Source organism: Schistocerca nitens, chromosome 6 (genome assembly GCF_023898315.1).
Source record: "Schistocerca nitens isolate TAMUIC-IGC-003100 chromosome 6, iqSchNite1.1, whole genome shotgun sequence".
Classification (NCBI taxonomy): Eukaryota; Metazoa; Arthropoda; class Insecta; order Orthoptera; family Acrididae; genus Schistocerca; species Schistocerca nitens.
Genome location: NC_064619.1, coordinates 4260691 through 4278899, shown reverse-complemented (window position 1 = coordinate 4278899; position 18209 = coordinate 4260691). Strand labels below are relative to the sequence as shown.

At 42.0% G+C, this 18209-nt stretch overlaps 1 protein-coding gene across 1 annotated transcript in view; it reads right to left on the bottom strand.

Annotated features, from left to right (window-relative positions):
* The window catches only part of LOC126262654 (laminin subunit alpha-1), a 429094-nt gene that overhangs the window by 239603 nt on the left and 171282 nt on the right, over positions 1–18209 (bottom strand). The window contains exon 6 of the mRNA XM_049959424.1: positions 3122–3376. Within this exon, the coding sequence (XP_049815381.1) occupies positions 3122–3376 (255 nt within the window). The remainder of the gene's footprint in view (positions 1–3121; positions 3377–18209) is intronic.

The following is an 18209-nucleotide window of genomic DNA, read 5'->3' as shown; positions in this document are numbered from 1 at the left end:
TCGTTCACTATTTCCATAATTCCAAGATTTCAGCAAGCTAGGTGTGTTTCTGTATGAAATCCCTGTACTGTGTTTTGTCCATCTTATAGTTTTTATTATAATTACTGACAATTCACAAATCTAGTTTTGAGATCCTTGAAGATATTCTTCCCAAATATCAAGAAGTCTTCCTTTTGGTCCTGTACAAGGAACATTTCAATTAAAATAATCCTGAAGGGGTCCTTTGGTGATCCATTCTCTTTCTATGACAATACCAAAGTAATTCTTTGACTTCAACAATGTCCAGACTCCCTGTGCCTGCTTGGTTTAACATACCACATTGTATCACATTTGGACCATGAACTAAACTGTACAAATTGAGGACCATTTTCACAAAACTCAACTGCTATATAATTTGCAAAAATGAATTATGAGGGCTAATCAGAGAGTAGGGAACATTTTGGCATTAAAAAAAACTAAGTACAAGAAATACATTTTATTATATACATCTGAAAGAGCGACTGACGTATTACTTTTCCACATAGTCACCAAGTACATTGAGGCACTTATCATAGTGGTGGACAAGCTTTGAAAGACCTTCGTCATAAAATTCTGCCACCTGAGACTTCAGCCAGTGAGTCACACCCACCTGGAGTTCCGCGTCGTCATCAAAGCACTGCGTTGCAAGCCAGTTCTTCATCTTGGGAAACAAGTGGAAGCCGATTGATGCAAGATCGGGGCTGTAGGGCAGATGAGGGAAAATTTACCATTTGAACGAATTAAGGAGTTCTTTAGTGCAGTTTGCCATGTGAGGTCGTGCATTGTTGTGCAAAAACAAAATTTTGGATGTCAGCTTTCCTCGGCGTTTGTTTTGAACTGCTCTTCTAAGGCTGTGCAAAGTTTGGCAGTACCAGGCAGAATTTATGGTTGCTCCACATTCGAGAAAATCAATAAGAAGCACACCTTGCCTATCCCAAAACACTGTCGCCATCAACTTCCTTGCTGACAAGGTTTGCAAACATTTTCTTGGTTTTCGGGGAGCCCTTGTGTGCCACCAGTCCATGGCACTGTAATTTTGTCTCGCAATTGAGGTGTTTCACTCAAGTCTCATCACCAGTTACGATTTGATCCAGTAATGAATCACCATGTTTGTGGTAGGCCTCCAGAAATGTCAACGTTGCCCCCATTCGCTGTTCTTATGGTGCTCTGTAAGCATTTTGGGCACCTATCGTGCGCAAAATTTGTGGTAGCCTAGCTTTTCAGTGACGATTTCATACAACAAAGTCCGTGAAAGTTGTGGAAAAGAAATCGAAGGCTCCATTATTGTGAAGCAACAGTTTTCACGAATCGTTTCATCAACTTTAGTGACAAGATCATCAGTCACAATGCTCAGGCGTCCACTCTTCTCTTCATCATGAACGTTGGTTCGGCCATTTTTTAACCAAATGCACCATTTCTGGATGGAACAGTCACTCTTTACATTGTTTCCGTACACTCTGCGCAGTTCACGATAAATTTTTTATGGGTTTTAGGTTTTTTTGCAAACAAAAACCATACCACAGACCGCACCTCACAACTGGCGGGATTTGCAACTGCGGCGCACATTTCAAATTCGAATATCGAAAAAACCAGATGCGCAGAGACATTCGTGCTGTCACGGATGGATGCCGACTGAGCAGTCGAGCACGCACATCCCAAAATATATGCAATCGGCGCGCGCCTAGCAGCGTCAGACGGAAACGTTCCCTACTTTCTGAACAGCCCTCCTATATATGCATCAGTGTATTTCTAAATGAGACGAATCCATTGCAGTACATTGATTTTATCAGAATTTGTTATTTTCGTTTGGTCTTGCAAAAAAAAAAAAAAAAAAAAAACAAAACTTATATTTTTCTAAACTCGACATTTATAAAAAATGAGTTTTGCCAAATGTGAACATATATTGCTTATGGTAAAAATATTACTGTTAGTTTACTACAAAGTAGCTCACTACTTCCCAATCAGTGGTCACAGTTACATACCCCTGGCAGGGTCGTTGGCACTATTGAAAAGGAACTGAGAAAACTTAAAACCATAATCTTGCCACCAAACTATTATGAGATTCTCAGCCACGAAAAGGAAGCTACCATTAAAACAAAATGTATAGCTTCAGGGGGGATTTCTTTTTTTTTTCCTTCTTTAAAAAAAATCTGCCTAGCCAAAACAACATTCTGTTCCTCTCCGATCATTGATGAAGTGATGAAAACTAACATAGTTTCACAGACATTGACTGATCAGGTGAAATGAAACCTAGAAACGTGTGAGTGTCAAAATAGCTGACGATGTAAAGAAACTAATGAGATTTTTTGATACATTGTCACAAGAAGCCCATGAGTTCTATGGGAAGGCCCCAGAGTGTTATGATAAACAGGACAATGAAAATAATGAAGTGCAGTGCCTTAATGAGTCAGTTTACTAAATTATTATTTGTTCAGTAAATTAAAATAAACTAACACATTACTGATATAAAATAATTAATCTACAGAAGTTCAGTTTTGGAAAAAAATTCATGACTTTTATATATTTTTTATCTGCAATGGAAAGCTGACAGAAAGATCTTCTGCTACTGTATTACAGATATAGAGTTTATCTGTGAAATATAATTTTGTAAGACATCAGCAAAGTATACTGTTCAAATAATTCAATAAAATGAGTTTCTTGTTGTTTTTTACTTTCTTTTTAACTTTTGTGAAAGCACTCCTCAATTACAGCTCCCACACAAAAAACGAGTAATTATGAACAACTGAGTTGTTAGGAAAAAGATGTAATCATTCTGCTTTCCTAAACTCCTGAGACCTCAATATACATTGTGAGAAAAAGTAAAGCTTAATTTGACCATATCGGTTAGTTATAAGGCAAACATGGCCACACAGAAACAGGTTGTCAAATTTATTCCCAACAATAAATGCTTGACATAAGTGGTTTTAAACTGTAATAGTGTACCATCCTGGATTAAGAAAAGCTTCCAGTAACCAATACAGGAAATCCAGCCAAAAGTCATCTGAGAAGATAAAAGGTTTATTACGAGATAACAGATATAAATTTTCATTTTACACTTTTAATTAACATTGACAATCATGGTCCATAGCTGTAACAGTCTTACCTGTATATAATTGATGTCCTGTGACTCGAATGGGAATACTGATGGCAGTCCTTTAAACTGGGGAGGATCTGTAGTGTACATTACTTCAAGAGTCCTTGACCTGGGCATCATAATTTGACTCCAGGTCAGCCCAGCCTGGGTGCAAGCTGTGGTACGACCAAAGCAGAAACACTGAGTGCATCCATCTGGATTATCTGCTTGCAGACCAAACGTACCTTCCTTGCACTCATTACATTTTTTTCCAACAACATTTGCCTATAAAAAAAGTTTTTGACAATTTACAACAATGTATTCACATTTGAGCATGTTTCATAAATTGATTATGGAAATGTATCTTCATGGCACTGTGAGTGAGATGTCAAAAGAGTACAAAATCTTAAATAAATATTGAGCTTTATTGTGTCAACAACTCTTCTTACGATATGTTACAGAAAAGGAGCATGTATTGTGAACAGTCATATTTGATATTCATATTATAAATTTCAAACACTCTCAATATCACAATGTAGCTCCACTGTTTTATGTTGCTATGTGGCGAGTGGCAGATATAAATGTTAAGGAATCTGAATTATTCTTTTGGCATTTGAATAAGGTGATGCTTTTCACTGTCACTGTTTCGTTTATACAGGACAACTCAAACAATATGTCACAACTCCAGAAATATACAGCAGGCATCTGTATCTTCATTTCCAAAAATGTGGAACATCAAACTTCAGATAAAACTTTCAGGATTTGATCGATATTTGATTCCACGTCATTGGACTGGTTTTGAGTAATCTTCCAAGTGGCTTACACACTCACCTGATTAAAAACTGTTAAATTCATTCTTTCGGTGTCACATGAAGAAGAGGTTATTCCTTATATTGTTACCCAATGGTTTCAAGTTTCAACATCACACTTACATCACACCTGTCAGAGTAACACCTACTCTAACTGTTCAAGCATTGGGTCAAACTGACTTTACACAGGAAGTCTGCTAAAACATACATAATGAAAATATCAAAACAAATTAAAAATTCATGGGGGAAGGTGGGGGGGAGGGGGGAGAGGAGGAGCTGCATGGAGACAAGAAGTATAGGACAATTCCTATCTACTTAATTAAAAGATGCTTGTATTACGAGATGGAGGGAGAGGGGGATCGAGATGACACAGATTCTGAGATACAAAGCACATTTTAAGCTGAGCATGTTGTACTCAACAGCACATTCTCCCACTCGGTGGTACACTCCGCTCTTTGCCAGTTTGACGATGGCTGTTCACTCGAGCTGACAGTTGATTGGAAGTCATGTTCACAGAAATAGCTGTGTAAAAGCTACATAAAAGAGCTGGTATTAACACAACTGCCCTTCCAGGTGGCTCTGACTTACACAACAGGATATGCTTGTTATTGTCTTAGTATGTGACGGTTGGGTGTATAGGTCAGGTATTTTCCCAAGTCATTCACAAGGATATGACCATTGTGGTAACAGGTTGAGGTAGGAGTTTCATTAGGATGGGCCACAATATTTTATAGATTTATTGGGTTGTGGAATTACATTTTGGAAAAGTTGGAAAGGATTTTGGATAGAATGTTCCCCATTTCCAGGTGTAATGGTAGGTAGTTGAAGCCAGTGGCGGATACATATGGGGGGCATGCACCCCCGCCCCCCAACCCCCGTGGGGCCACTCACATTGCACGTTGCCACCCGCACCGTCCCAAACAGTCAGCCCACATGCTATTCGTTCGTTTCCTTTGTCAGTCGACTATAGACTGAATCGAGTTATCGAGCAGTTGTACTTTTCTATGTAGCATGCATGTCTGCATCATCGTATTTTATACATTTCTGTTGGGCATGTAGATAGAGACCCTTCGATATGTAGCACTATAAATATGGACTATTCGCCAAATAGGAAGCTAGTTTACATTCAGAAGCAGAAATATTAAGACTGAAGAATGAATAAGTAAAAAGTCCTAGTTGTAGCAAGTGCAAGTGTGAAGATTAGTCAAGAGTGAGAGTGATCAGTTGATTGTGAAGTATTAATAATAGTAATTCTTAGTAATTTCTCAGTAATAAAATTTTTACTAATAACGTAACAATAGTTTAAATAAAACTTTTATTAAACTTTACATGTGACTTGATTATTTTTTATTACGGTAAAAGTAAAGGTTGTTTGTTGTTGTTGTTGTGGTCTTCAGTCCTGAGACTGGTTTGATGCAGCTCTCCATGCTACTCTATCCTGTGCAAACTTCATCATCTCCCAGTACCTACTGCAGCCTACATCCTTCTGAATGTGCTTAGTGTATTCATCTCTTGGTCTCCCTCTACGATTTTTACCCTCCACACTGCCCTCCAATGCTAAATTTGTGATCCCTTGATGCCTCAGAACATGTCCTACCAACCGATCCCTTCTTCTAGTCAAGTTGTGCCACAAACTTCTCTTCTCCCCAATCCTATTCAATACCTCCTCATTAGTTACGTGATCTACCCACCTTATCTTCAGCATTCTTCTGTAGCACCACATTTCGAAAGCTTCTATTCTCTTCTTGTCCAAACTATTTATCGTCCACGTTTCACTTCCATACATGGCTACACTCCATACAAATACTTTCAGAAACGACTTCCTGACACTTAAATCTGTACTCGATGTTAACAAATTTCTCTTCTTCAGAAACGATTTCCTTGCCATTGCCAGTCTACATTTTATATCCTCTCTACTTCGACCATCATCAGTTATTTTACTCCCTAAATAGCAAAACTCCTTTACTACTTTAAGTGTCTCATTTCCTAATCTAATCCCCTCAGCATCACCCGATTTAATTTGACTACATTCCATTATCCTCGTTTTGCTTTTGTTGATGTTCATCTTATATCCTCCTTTCAAGACACTGTCCATTCCGTTCAACTGCTCTTCCAAGTCCTTTGCTGTCTCTGACAGAATTACAATGTCATCGGCGAACCTCAAAGTTTTTACTTCTTCTCCATGAATTTTAATAACTACTCCGAATTTTTCTTTTGTTTCCTTTACTGCTTGCTCAATATACAGATTGAATAACATCGGGGACAGGCTACAACCCTGTCTCACTCCTTTCCCAACCACTGCTTCCCTTTCATGCCCCCCAACTCTTATAACTGCCATCTGGTTTCTGTACAAATTGTAAATAGCCTTTCGCTCCCTGTATTTTACCCCTGCCACCTTCAGAATTTGAAAGAGAGTATTCCAGTTAACGTTGTCAAAAGCTTTCTCTAAGTCTACAAATGCTAGAAACGTAGGTTTGCCTTTTCTTAATCTTTCTTCTAAGATAAGTCGTAAGGTTAGTATTGCCTCACGTGTTCCAACATTTCTACGGAATCCAAACTGATCTTCCCCGAGGTCCGCTTCTACCAGTTTTTCCATTTGTCTGTAAAGAATTCGCGTTAGTATTTTGCAGCTGTGACTTATTAAACTGATAGTTCGGTAATTTTCACATCTGTCAACACCTGCTTTCTTTGGGATTGGAATTATTATATTCTTCTTGAAGTCTGTGGGTATTTCGCCTGTCTCATACATCTTGCTCATCAGATGGTAGAGTTTTGTCATGACTGGCTCTCCCAAGGCCATCAGTAGTTCTAATGGAATGTTGTCTACTCCCGGGGCCTTGTTTCGACTCAGGTCTTTCAGTGCTCTGTCAAACTCTTCACGCAGTATCTTATCTCCCATTTCATCTTCATCTACATCCTCTTCCATTTCCATAATATTGTCCTCAAGTACATCGCCCTTGTATAAACCCTCTATATACTCCTTCCACCTTTCTGCCTTCCCTTCTTTGCTTAGAACTGGGTTGCCATCTGAGCTCTTGATATTCATGCAAGTGGTTCTCTTCTCTCCAAAGGTCTCTTTAATTTTCCTGTAGGCAGTATCTATCTTACCCCTAGTGAGACAAGCCTCTACATCCTTACATTTGTCCTCTAGCCATCCCTGCTTAGCCATTTTGCACTTCCTGTCGATCTCATTTTTGAGACGTTTGTATTCCTTTTTGCCTGCTTCATTTACTGCATTTTTATATTTTCTCCTTTCATCAATTAAATTCAATATTTCTTCTGTTACCCAAGGATTTCTATTAGCCCTCGTATTTTTACCTACTTGATCCTCTGCTGCCTTCACTACTTCATCCCTCAGAGCTACCCATTCTTCATCTACTGTATTTCTTTCCCCCATTCCTGTCAATTGTTCCCTTATGCTCTTCCTGAAACTCTCTACAACCTCTGGTTTTTTCAATTTATCCAGGTCCCATCTGCTTAAATTCCCACCTTTTTGCAGTTTCTTCAGTTTCAATCTGCAGTTCATAACCAATATATTGTGGTCAGAATCCACATCTGCCCCTGGAAATGTCTTACAATTTAAAACCTGGTTCCTAAATCTCTGTCTTACCATTATACACTCCTGGAAATTGAAATAAGAACACCGTGAATTCATTGTCCCAGGAAGGGGAAACTTTATTGACACATTCCTGGGGTCAGATACATCACATGATCACACTGACAGAACCACAGGCACATAGACACAGGCAACAGAGCATGCACAATGTCGGCACTAGTATAGTGTATATCCACCTTTCGCAGCAATGCAGGCTGCTATTCTCCCATGGAGACGATCGTAGAGATGCTGGATGTAGTCCTGTGGAACGGCTTGCCATGCCATTTCCACCTGGTGCCTCAGTTGGACCAGCGTTCGTGCTGGACGTGCAGACCGCGTGAGACGACGCTTCATCCAGTCCCAAACATGCTCAATGGGGGACAGATCCGGAGATCTTGCTGGCCAGGGTAGTTGACTTACACCTTCTAGAGCACGTTGGGTGGCACGGGATACATGCGGACGTGCATTGTCCTGTTGGAACAGCAAGTTCCCTTGCCGGTCTAGGAATGGTAGAACGATGGGTTCGATGACGGTTTGGATGTACCGTGCACTATTCAGTGTCCCCTCGACGATCACCAGTGGTGTACGGCCAGTTTAGGAGATCGCTCCCCACACCATGATGCCGGGTGTTGGCCCTGTGTGCCTCGGTCGTATGCAGTCCTGATTGTGGCGCTCACCTGCACGGCGCGAAACACGCATACGACCATCATTGGCACCAAGGCAGAAGCGACTCTCACCGCTGAAGACGACACGTCTCCATTCGTCCCTCCATTCACGCCTGTCGCGACACCACTGGAGGCGGGCTGCACGATGTTGGGGCGTGAGCGGAAGATGGCCTAACGGTGTGCGGGACCGTAGCCCAGCTTCATGGAGACGGTTGTGAATGGTCCTCGCCGATAGCCCAGGAGCAACAGTGTCCCTAATTTGCTGGGAAGTGGCGGTGCGGTCCCCTACGGCACTGCGTAGGATCCTACGGTCTTGGCGTGCATCCGTGCGTCGCTGCGGTCCGGTCCCAGGTCGACGGGCACGTGCACCTTCCGCCGACCACTGGCGACAACATCGATGTACTGTGGAGACCTCACGCCCCACGTGTTGAGCAATTCGGCGGTACGTCCACCCGGCCTCCCGCATGCCCACTATACGCCCTCGCTCAAAGTCCGTCAACTGCACATACGGTTCACGTCCACGCTGTCGCGGCATGCTACCAGTGTTAAAGACTGCGATGGAGCTCCGTATGCCACGGCAAACTGGCTGACACTGACGGCGGTGGTGCACAAACGCTGCGCAGCTAGCGCCATTCGTCGGCCACCACCGTGGTTCCTGGTGTGTCCGCTGTGCCGTGCGTGTGATCATTGCTTGTACAGCCCTCTCGCAGTGTCCGGAGCAAGTATGGTGGGTCTGACACACCGGTGTCAATGTGTTCTTTTTTCCATTTCCAGGAGTGTATAATCTGTCTGATACCTTTTAGTATCTCCAGGATTCTTCCAGGTATACAACCTTCTTTTATGATTCTTGAACCAAGTGTTAGCTATGATTAAGTTATGCTCTGTGCAAAATTCTACAAGGCGGCTTCCTCTTTCATTTCTTCCCCCCAATCCATATTCACCTACTATGTTTCCTTCTCTCCCTTTTCCTACTGACGAATTCCAGTCACCCATGACTATTAAATTTTCGTCTCCCTTCACTACCTGAATAACTTCTTTTATCTCGTCATACATTTCATCAATTTCTTCATCATCTGCAGAGCTAGTTGGCATATAAACTTGTACTATTGTAGTAGGCGTGGGCTTCGGTCTATCTTGGCCACAATAATGCGTTCACTATGCTGTTTGTAGTAGCTAACCCGCACTCCTATTTTTTTTATTCATTATTAAACCTACTCCTGCATTACCCCTATTTGATTTTGTATTTATAACCCTGTAATCACCTGATCAAAAGTCTTGTTCCTCCTGCCACCGAACTTCACTAATTCCCACTATATCTAACTTTAACCTATCCATTTCCCTTTTTAAATTTTCTACCCTACCTGCCCGAATAAGGGATGTGACATTCCACGCTCCGATCCGTAGAACGCGTTTTCTTTCTCCAAATAACGACGTCCTCTTGAGTAGTCCCCGCCCGGAGATCCGAATGGGGGACTATTTTACCTCCGGAATATTTTACCCAAGAGGACGCCATCATCATTTAATCATACAGTAAAGCTGCATGTAAAGTAAAGGTAGCTCAAGATATCTTTAGTGCCCTCGCCTTGAGGTTTTTCTGTATCCGCCACTAGTTGAAGCCCTAGCTTCTGTTTCCACTATATCCTATCCCATACCAACCACCGCCACTGCCTCCACACCCTCCATTTCATCCTTTTAGCACAATCCCTCTCCCATCCCCCCACCCAACCAATCCACTCCAGCACTTTATTGTGTGCCACAAGAACCCCCACTGCCTACTCTACGATAAGCTCACTGGTGAGGTACTCTGATGAATACTCGCCAGTCAATACACAGATAGGGACATCAAATAACATTCAGAGTAAAGACACTTTGACTGTCACAATTTATTCAGTAAATTGTCAAAGTATTCATAACAAAGTTCTTGAATTTACTGCCCTCCAGAAAGTTGTAATGCTCGAATTATTCTTGGGACTGAGAGCTGGCTAAAACCCAAAGTAGAAAGTTCTGAAATATTTAGTGAGTTATGGAATATTTATCAGAAGAACAGATTAGATGCTGTAGGAGGAAGTGTTCAATGCAGTTGACAAAAATGTTGTCTCCAATTTTATTCCTAGGAATTTGACCGAGTTATGTTCTACCATTCTTTATTATTATGAATAATACAGATTTCCTTATTTTTGACTGTTTGGTCATACACAATGGAAATATCTTAGGCCTTGTAGCTATATACAGGCCGGACTTTATCGTGGCGTCCTTACAGAGATGATGATTACTGATCATGTTGTCATCACAGCGAGAATGGTTACAAAGGTTAATAACTCAGTTAAGAAGGCTAGGAGAGCATTTCTGCCAGAGAGAGCAAATAAGTAGCTGTTAGCATCTCACTTAGCCAATGGACTGAAATCATTTAGTTCCCGTATGATGGACATAAAGGAACTACGGGCAAAATTCAACCAGATTGTAAATCAAGCTCTGAACAAGTATATGTCTAGCAAGTGGATTAAGGGCAGAAAAGACCCTACATGGTTTAGCCAAAAACTTCCAAAAATGCTACAAAAGCAAAGGCTGTTGCACTCTAAGTTCAAAGGACAACATGAAAAAGTTAATAGAGATCCATGTGTCAAAAGAACTATGCACAAAGCATAAAATAACTACTACCACCATATCTTAGCACAAGATCTGGCTAAGAATCTGATAAAATCCTGGTCCTACGTAAAATCACTAAGCAGGTTTAAGGCTTCATTTGAGTCACTCATTGAGCAGTCTGGTGTGACAGTATAAGATAGCACAACCAAAGCCGAAGTTTTGAATTTCACATTTAGGAAATCATTCATGCAGGAGAATTGCACAAACATACTATTGTTTCACCGTCTCTCAGAGTCCTGTATGGACAATTGAGTAATAAGCATCCCTGGTGTACAGAAACAACTGAAAGAATTGAAAACAAGCAAGTCACCCGGTCCAGATGGAATCCCACTACAGTTTTACAAAGAGTTCTTTACAGCTAAGTAAGAACTTAGCTTACATTTATCATGAATCTTTCACCTAGCGCTAAGTTCCAAGCAACTGGAAAACAGTATACAAGAAAGGCAATAAGAATGGGCCCACAAAATTACAGACCAATATTCTTAATGTCGGTTTACTGCACAACTCTTCAACATATTTTGAGTTTGCATATCATAAGTTTCCCAGAGACCAAAAAACTTATGTCCACAAATCAGCACTATTTTAGAAAGCATCGCTCAAGTGGAACTGTGTATGAAAGGCAAAAGGCAGATTCCCTATTTCTATATTTCCAAAAATTATTTGACTTGGCCACCAACTGTAGACTGTTAATGGAGGTATGACCATACTGAATAGGTTCCCAGATATGCAAGTGGCTCAAATATTTCTTAGGTAGTAACCAACATGTTGTCCCCAATGATAAGTGTTCATCAGAGACAAGGGTATCGTCAGGAGTGCCCCAGGAAAGTTTGATAGGACTACTATTATTTTCTATACATAAATGATCTGTCACACAGGGTTGGAAGCAACCTATGGTTGTTTGCTGATGAGGCTCTGATGTCAGAGATGAGTAGCTGTAGGATGATACAAGATGACTTAGACCAAATTTGTAGCTGGTTTGTCTCTAAGTGAAGAAAAATGTAACTTAAAGTTGAAAAGCAATGTGAAATGGAATGAGCACGTGAGGATTGTGGTAGGGGGGATGAATAGTCACCTTCAGTGTATTGGGAGAATTTTAGGAATGTGTGGTTCAACTGTAAAGGAGACCACATATGGCACACTTTGTTGTTGTGGTCTTCAGTCCTGAGACTGGTTTGATGCAGCTCTCCATGCTACTCTATCCTGTGCAAGCTTCTTCATCTCCCAGTACCTACTGCAGCCTACATCCTTCTGAATGTGCTTAGTGTATTCATCTCTTGGTCTCCCTCTACGATTTTTACCCTCCACACTGCCCTCCAATGCTAAATTTGTGATCCCTTGATGCCTCAGAACATGTCCTACCAACCGATCCCTTCTTCTAGTCAAGTTGTGCCACAAACTTCTCTTCTCCCCAATCCTATTCAATACCTCCTCATTAGTTACGTGATCTACCCACCTTATCTTCAGCATTCTTCTGTAGCACCACATTTCGAAAGCTTCTATTCTCTTCTTGTCCAAACTGGTTATCGTCCATGTTTCACTTCCATACATGGCTACACTCCATACAAATACTTTCAGAAACGACTTCCTGACACTTAAATCTGTACTCGATGTTAACAAATTTCTCTTCTTCAGAAACGATTTCCTTGCCATTGCCAGTCTACATTTTATATCCTCTCTACTTCGACCATCATCAGTTATTTTACTCCCTAAATAGCAAAACTCCTTTACTACTTTAAGTGTCTCATTTCCTAATCTAATCCCCTCAGCATCACCCGATTTAATTTGACTACATTCCATTATCCTCGTTTTGCTTTTGTTGATGTTCATCTTATATCCTCCTTTCAAGACACTGTCCATTCCGTTCAACTGCTCTTCCAAGTCCTTTGCTGTCTCTGACAGAATTACAATGTCATCGGCGAACCTCAAAGTTTTTACTTCTTCTCCATGAATTTTAATAACTACTCCGAATTTTTCTTTTGTTTCCTTTACTGCTTGCTCAATATACAGATTGAATAACATCGGGGACAGGCTACAACCCTGTCTCACTCCTTTCCCAACCACTGCTTCCCTTTCATGCCCCCCAACTCTTATAACTGCCATCTGGTTTCTGTACAAATTGTAAATAGCCTTTCGCTCCCTGTATTTTACCCCTGCCACCTTCAGAATTTGAAAGAGAGTATTCCAGTTAACGTTGTCAAAAGCTTTCTCTAAGTCTACAAATGCTAGAAACGTAGGTTTGCCTTTTCTTAATCTTTCTTCTAAGATAAGTCGTAAGGTTAGTATTGCCTCACGTGTTCCAACATTTCTACGGAATCCAAACTGATCTTCCCCGAGGTCCGCTTCTACCAGTTTTTCCATTTGTCTGTAAAGAATTCGCGTTAGTATTTTGCAGCTGTGACTTATTAAACTGATAGTTCGGTAATTTTCACATCTGTCAACACCTGCTTTCTTTGGGATTGGAATTATTATATTCTTCTTGAAGTCTGTGGGTATTTCGCCTGTCTCATACATCTTGCTCATCAGATGGTAGAGTTTTGTCATGACTGGCTCTCCCAAGGCCATCAGTAGTTCTAATGGAATGTTGTCTACTCCCGGGGCCTTGTTTCGACTCAGGTCTTTCAGTGCTCTGTCAAACTCTTCACGCAGTATCTTATCTCCCATTTCATCTTCATCTACATCCTCTTCCATTTCCATAATATTGTCCTCAAGTACATCGCCCTTGTATAAACCCTCTATATACTCCTTCCACCTTTCTGCCTTCCCTTCTTTGCTTAGAACTGGGTTGCCATCTGAGCTCTTGATATTCATGCAAGTGGTTCTCTTCTCTCCAAAGGTCTCTTTAATTTTCCTGTAGGCAGTATCTATCTTACCCCTAGTGAGACAAGCCTCTACATCCTTACATTTGTCCTCTAGCCATCCCTGCTTAGCCATTTTGCACTTCCTGTCGATCTCATTTTTGAGACGTTTGTATTCCTTTTTGCCTGCTTCATTTACTGCATTTTTATATTTTCTCCTTTCATCAATTAAATTCAATATTTCTTCTGTTACCCAAGGATTTCTATTAGCCCTCGTATTTTTACCTACTTGATCCTCTGCTGCCTTCACTACTTCATCCCTCAGAGCTACCCATTCTTCATCTACTGTATTTCTTTCCCCCATTCCTGTCAATTGTTCCCTTATGCTCTTCCTGAAACTCTCTACAACCTCTGGTTTTTTCAATTTATCCAGGTCCCATCTGCTTAAATTCCCACCTTTTTGCAGTTTCTTCAGTTTCAATCTGCAGTTCATAACCAATATATTGTGGTCAGAATCCACATCTGCCCCTGGAAATGTCTTACAATTTAAAACCTGGTTCCTAAATCTCTGTCTTACCATTATACACTCCTGGAAATTGAAATAAGAACACCGTGAATTCATTGTCCCAGGAAGGGGAAACTTTATTGACACATTCCTGGGGTCAGATACATCACATGATCACACTGACAGAACCACAGGCACATAGACACAGGCAACAGAGCATGCACAATGTCGGCACTAGTACAGTGTATATCCACCTTTCGCAGCAATGCAGGCTGCTATTCTCCCATGGAGACGATCGTAGAGATGCTGGATGTAGTCCTGTGGAACGGCTTGCCATGCCATTTCCACCTGGTGCCTCAGTTGGACCAGCGTTCGTGCTGGACGTGCAGACCGCGTGAGACGACGCTTCATCCAGTCCCAAACATGCTCAATGGGGGACAGATCCGGAGATCTTGCTGGCCAGGGTAGTTGACTTACACCTTCTAGAGCACGTTGGGTGGCACGGGATACATGCGGACGTGCATTGTCCTGTTGGAACAGCAAGTTCCCTTGCCGGTCTAGGAATGGTAGAACGATGGGTTCGATGACGGTTTGGATGTACCGTGCACTATTCAGTGTCCCCTCGACGATCACCAGTGGTGTACGGCCAGTTTAGGAGATCGCTCCCCACACCATGATGCCGGGTGTTGGCCCTGTGTGCCTCGGTCGTATGCAGTCCTGATTGTGGCGCTCACCTGCACGGCGCGAAACACGCATACGACCATCATTGGCACCAAGGCAGAAGCGACTCTCACCGCTGAAGACGACACGTCTCCATTCGTCCCTCCATTCACGCCTGTCGCGACACCACTGGAGGCGGGCTGCACGATGTTGGGGCGTGAGCGGAAGATGGCCTAACGGTGTGCGGGACCGTAGCCCAGCTTCATGGAGACGGTTGTGAATGGTCCTCGCCGATACCCCAGGAGCAACAGTGTCCCTAATTTGCTGGGAAGTGGCGGTGCGGTCCCCTACGGCACTGCGTAGGATCCTACGGTCTTGGCGTGCATCCGTGCGTCGCTGAGGTCCGGTCACAGGTCGACGGGCACGTGCACCTTCCGCCGACCACTGGCGACATCGATGTACTGTGGAGACCTCACGCCCCACGTGTTGAGCAATTCGGCGGTACGTCCACCCGGCCTCCCGCATGCCCACTATACGCCCTCGCTCAAAGTCCGTCAACTGCACATACGGTTCACGTCCACGCTGTCGCGGCATGCTACCAGTGTTAAAGACTGCGATGGAGCTCCGTATGCCACGGCAAACTGGCTGACACTGACGGCGGTGGTGCACAAATGCTGCGCAGCTAGCGCCATTCGACGGCCACCACCGCCACCACCGCGGTTCCTGGTGTGTCCGCTGTGCCGTGCGTGTGATCATTGCTTGTACAGCCCTCTCGCAGTGTCCGGAGCAAGTATGGTGGGTCTGACACACCGGTGTCAATGTGTTCTTTTTTCCATTTCCAGGAGTGTATAATCTGTCTGATACCTTTTAGTATCTCCAGGATTCTTCCAGGTATACAACCTTCTTTTATGATTCTTGAACCAAGTGTTAGCTATGATTAAGTTATGCTCTGTGCAAAATTCTACAAGGCGGCTTCCTCTTTCATTTCTTCCCCCCAATCCATATTCACCTACTATGTTTCCTTCTCTCCCTTTTCCTACTGACGAATTCCAGTCACCCATGACTATTAAATTTTCGTCTCCCTTCACTACCTGAATAACTTCTTTTATCTCGTCATACATTTCATCAATTTCTTCATCATCTGCAGAGCTAGTTGGCATATAAACTTGTACTATTGTAGTAGGCGTGGGCTTCGGTCTATCTTGGCCACAATAATGCGTTCACTATGCTGTTTGTAGTAGCTAACCCGCACTCCTATTTTTTTTATTCATTATTAAACCTACTCCTGCATTACCCCTATTTGATTTTGTATTTATAACCCTGTAATCACCTGATCAAAAGTCTTGTTCCTCCTGCCACCGAACTTCACTAATTCCCACTATATCTAACTTTAACCTATCCATTTCCCTTTTTAAATTTTCTACCCTACCTGCCCGAATAAGGGATGTGACATTCCACGCTCCGATCCGTAGAACGCGTTTTCTTTCTCCAAATAACGACGTCCTCTTGAGTAGTCCCCGCCCGGAGATCCGAATGGGGGACTATTTTACCTCCGGAATATTTTACCCAAGAGGACGCCATCATCATTTAATCATACAGTAAAGCTGCATGTAAAGTAAAGGTAGCTCAAGATATCTTTAGTGCCCTCGCCTTGAGGTTTTTCTGTATCCGCCACTAGTTGAAGCCCTAGCTTCTGTTTCCACTATATCCTATCCCATACCAACCACCGCCACTGCCTCCACACCCTCCATTTCATCCTTTTAGCACAATCCCTCTCCCATCCCCCCACCCAACCAATCCACTCCAGCACTTTATTGTGTGCCACAAGAACCCCCACTGCCTACTCTACGATAAGCTCACTGGTGAGGTACTCTGATGAATACTCGCCAGTCAATACACAGATAGGGACATCAAATAACATTCAGAGTAAAGACACTTTGACTGTCACAATTTATTCAGTAAATTGTCAAAGTATTCATAACAAAGTTCTTGAATTTACTGCCCTCCAGAAAGTTGTAATGCTCGAATTATTCTTGGGACTGAGAGCTGGCTAAAACCCAAAGTAGAAAGTTCTGAAATATTTAGTGAGTTATGGAATATTTATCAGAAGAACAGATTAGATGCTGTAGGAGGAAGTGTTCAATGCAGTTGACAAAAATGTTGTCTCCAATTTTATTCCTAGGAATTTGACCGAGTTATGTTCTACCATTCTTTATTATTATGAATAATACAGATTTCCTTATTTCTGACTGTTTGGTCATACACAATGGAAATATCTTAGGCCTTGTAGCTATATACAGGCCGGACTTTATCGTGGCGTCCTTACAGAGATGATGATTACTGATCATGTTGTCATCACAGCGAGAATGGTTACAAAGGTTAATAACTCAGTTAAGAAGGCTAGGAGAGCATTTCTGCCAGAGAGAGCAAATAAGTAGCTGTTAGCATCTCACTTAGCCAATGGACTGAAATCATTTAGTTCCCGTATGATGGACATAAAGGAACTACGGGCAAAATTCAACCAGATTGTAAATCAAGCTCTGAACAAGTATATGTCTAGCAAGTGGATTAAGGGCAGAAAAGACCCTACATGGTTTAGCCAAAAACTTCCAAAAATGCTACAAAAGCAAAGGCTGTTGCACTCTAAGTTCAAAGGACAACATGAAAAAGTTAATAGAGATCCATGTGTCAAAAGAACTATGCACAAAGCATAAAATAACTACTACCACCATATCTTAGCACAAGATCTGGCTAAGAATCTGATAAAATCCTGGTCCTACGTAAAATCACTAAGCAGGTTTAAGGCTTCATTTGAGTCACTCATTGAGCAGTCTGGTGTGACAGTATAAGATAGCACAACCAAAGCCGAAGTTTTGAATTTCACATTTAGGAAATCATTCATGCAGGAGAATTGCACAAACATACTATTGTTTCACCGTCTCTCAGAGTCCTGTATGGACAATTGAGTAATAAGCATCCCTGGTGTACAGAAACAACTGAAAGAATTGAAAACAAGCAAGTCACCCGGTCCAGATGGAATCCCACTACAGTTTTACAAAGAGTTCTTTACAGCTAAGTAAGAACTTAGCTTACATTTATCATGAATCTTTCACCTAGCGCTAAGTTCCAAGCAACTGGAAAACAGTATACAAGAAAGGCAATAAGAATGGGCCCACAAAATTACAGACCAATATTCTTAATGTCGGTTTACTGCACAACTCTTCAACATATTTTGAGTTTGCATATCATAAGTTTCCCAGAGACCAAAAAACTTATGTCCACAAATCAGCACTATTTTAGAAAGCATCGCTCAAGTGGAACGGTGTATGAAAGGCAAAAAGCAGATTCCCTATTTATATATTTCCAAAAATTATTTGACTTGGCCACCAACTGTAGACTGTTAATGGAGGTATGACCATACTGAATAGGTTCCCAGATATGCA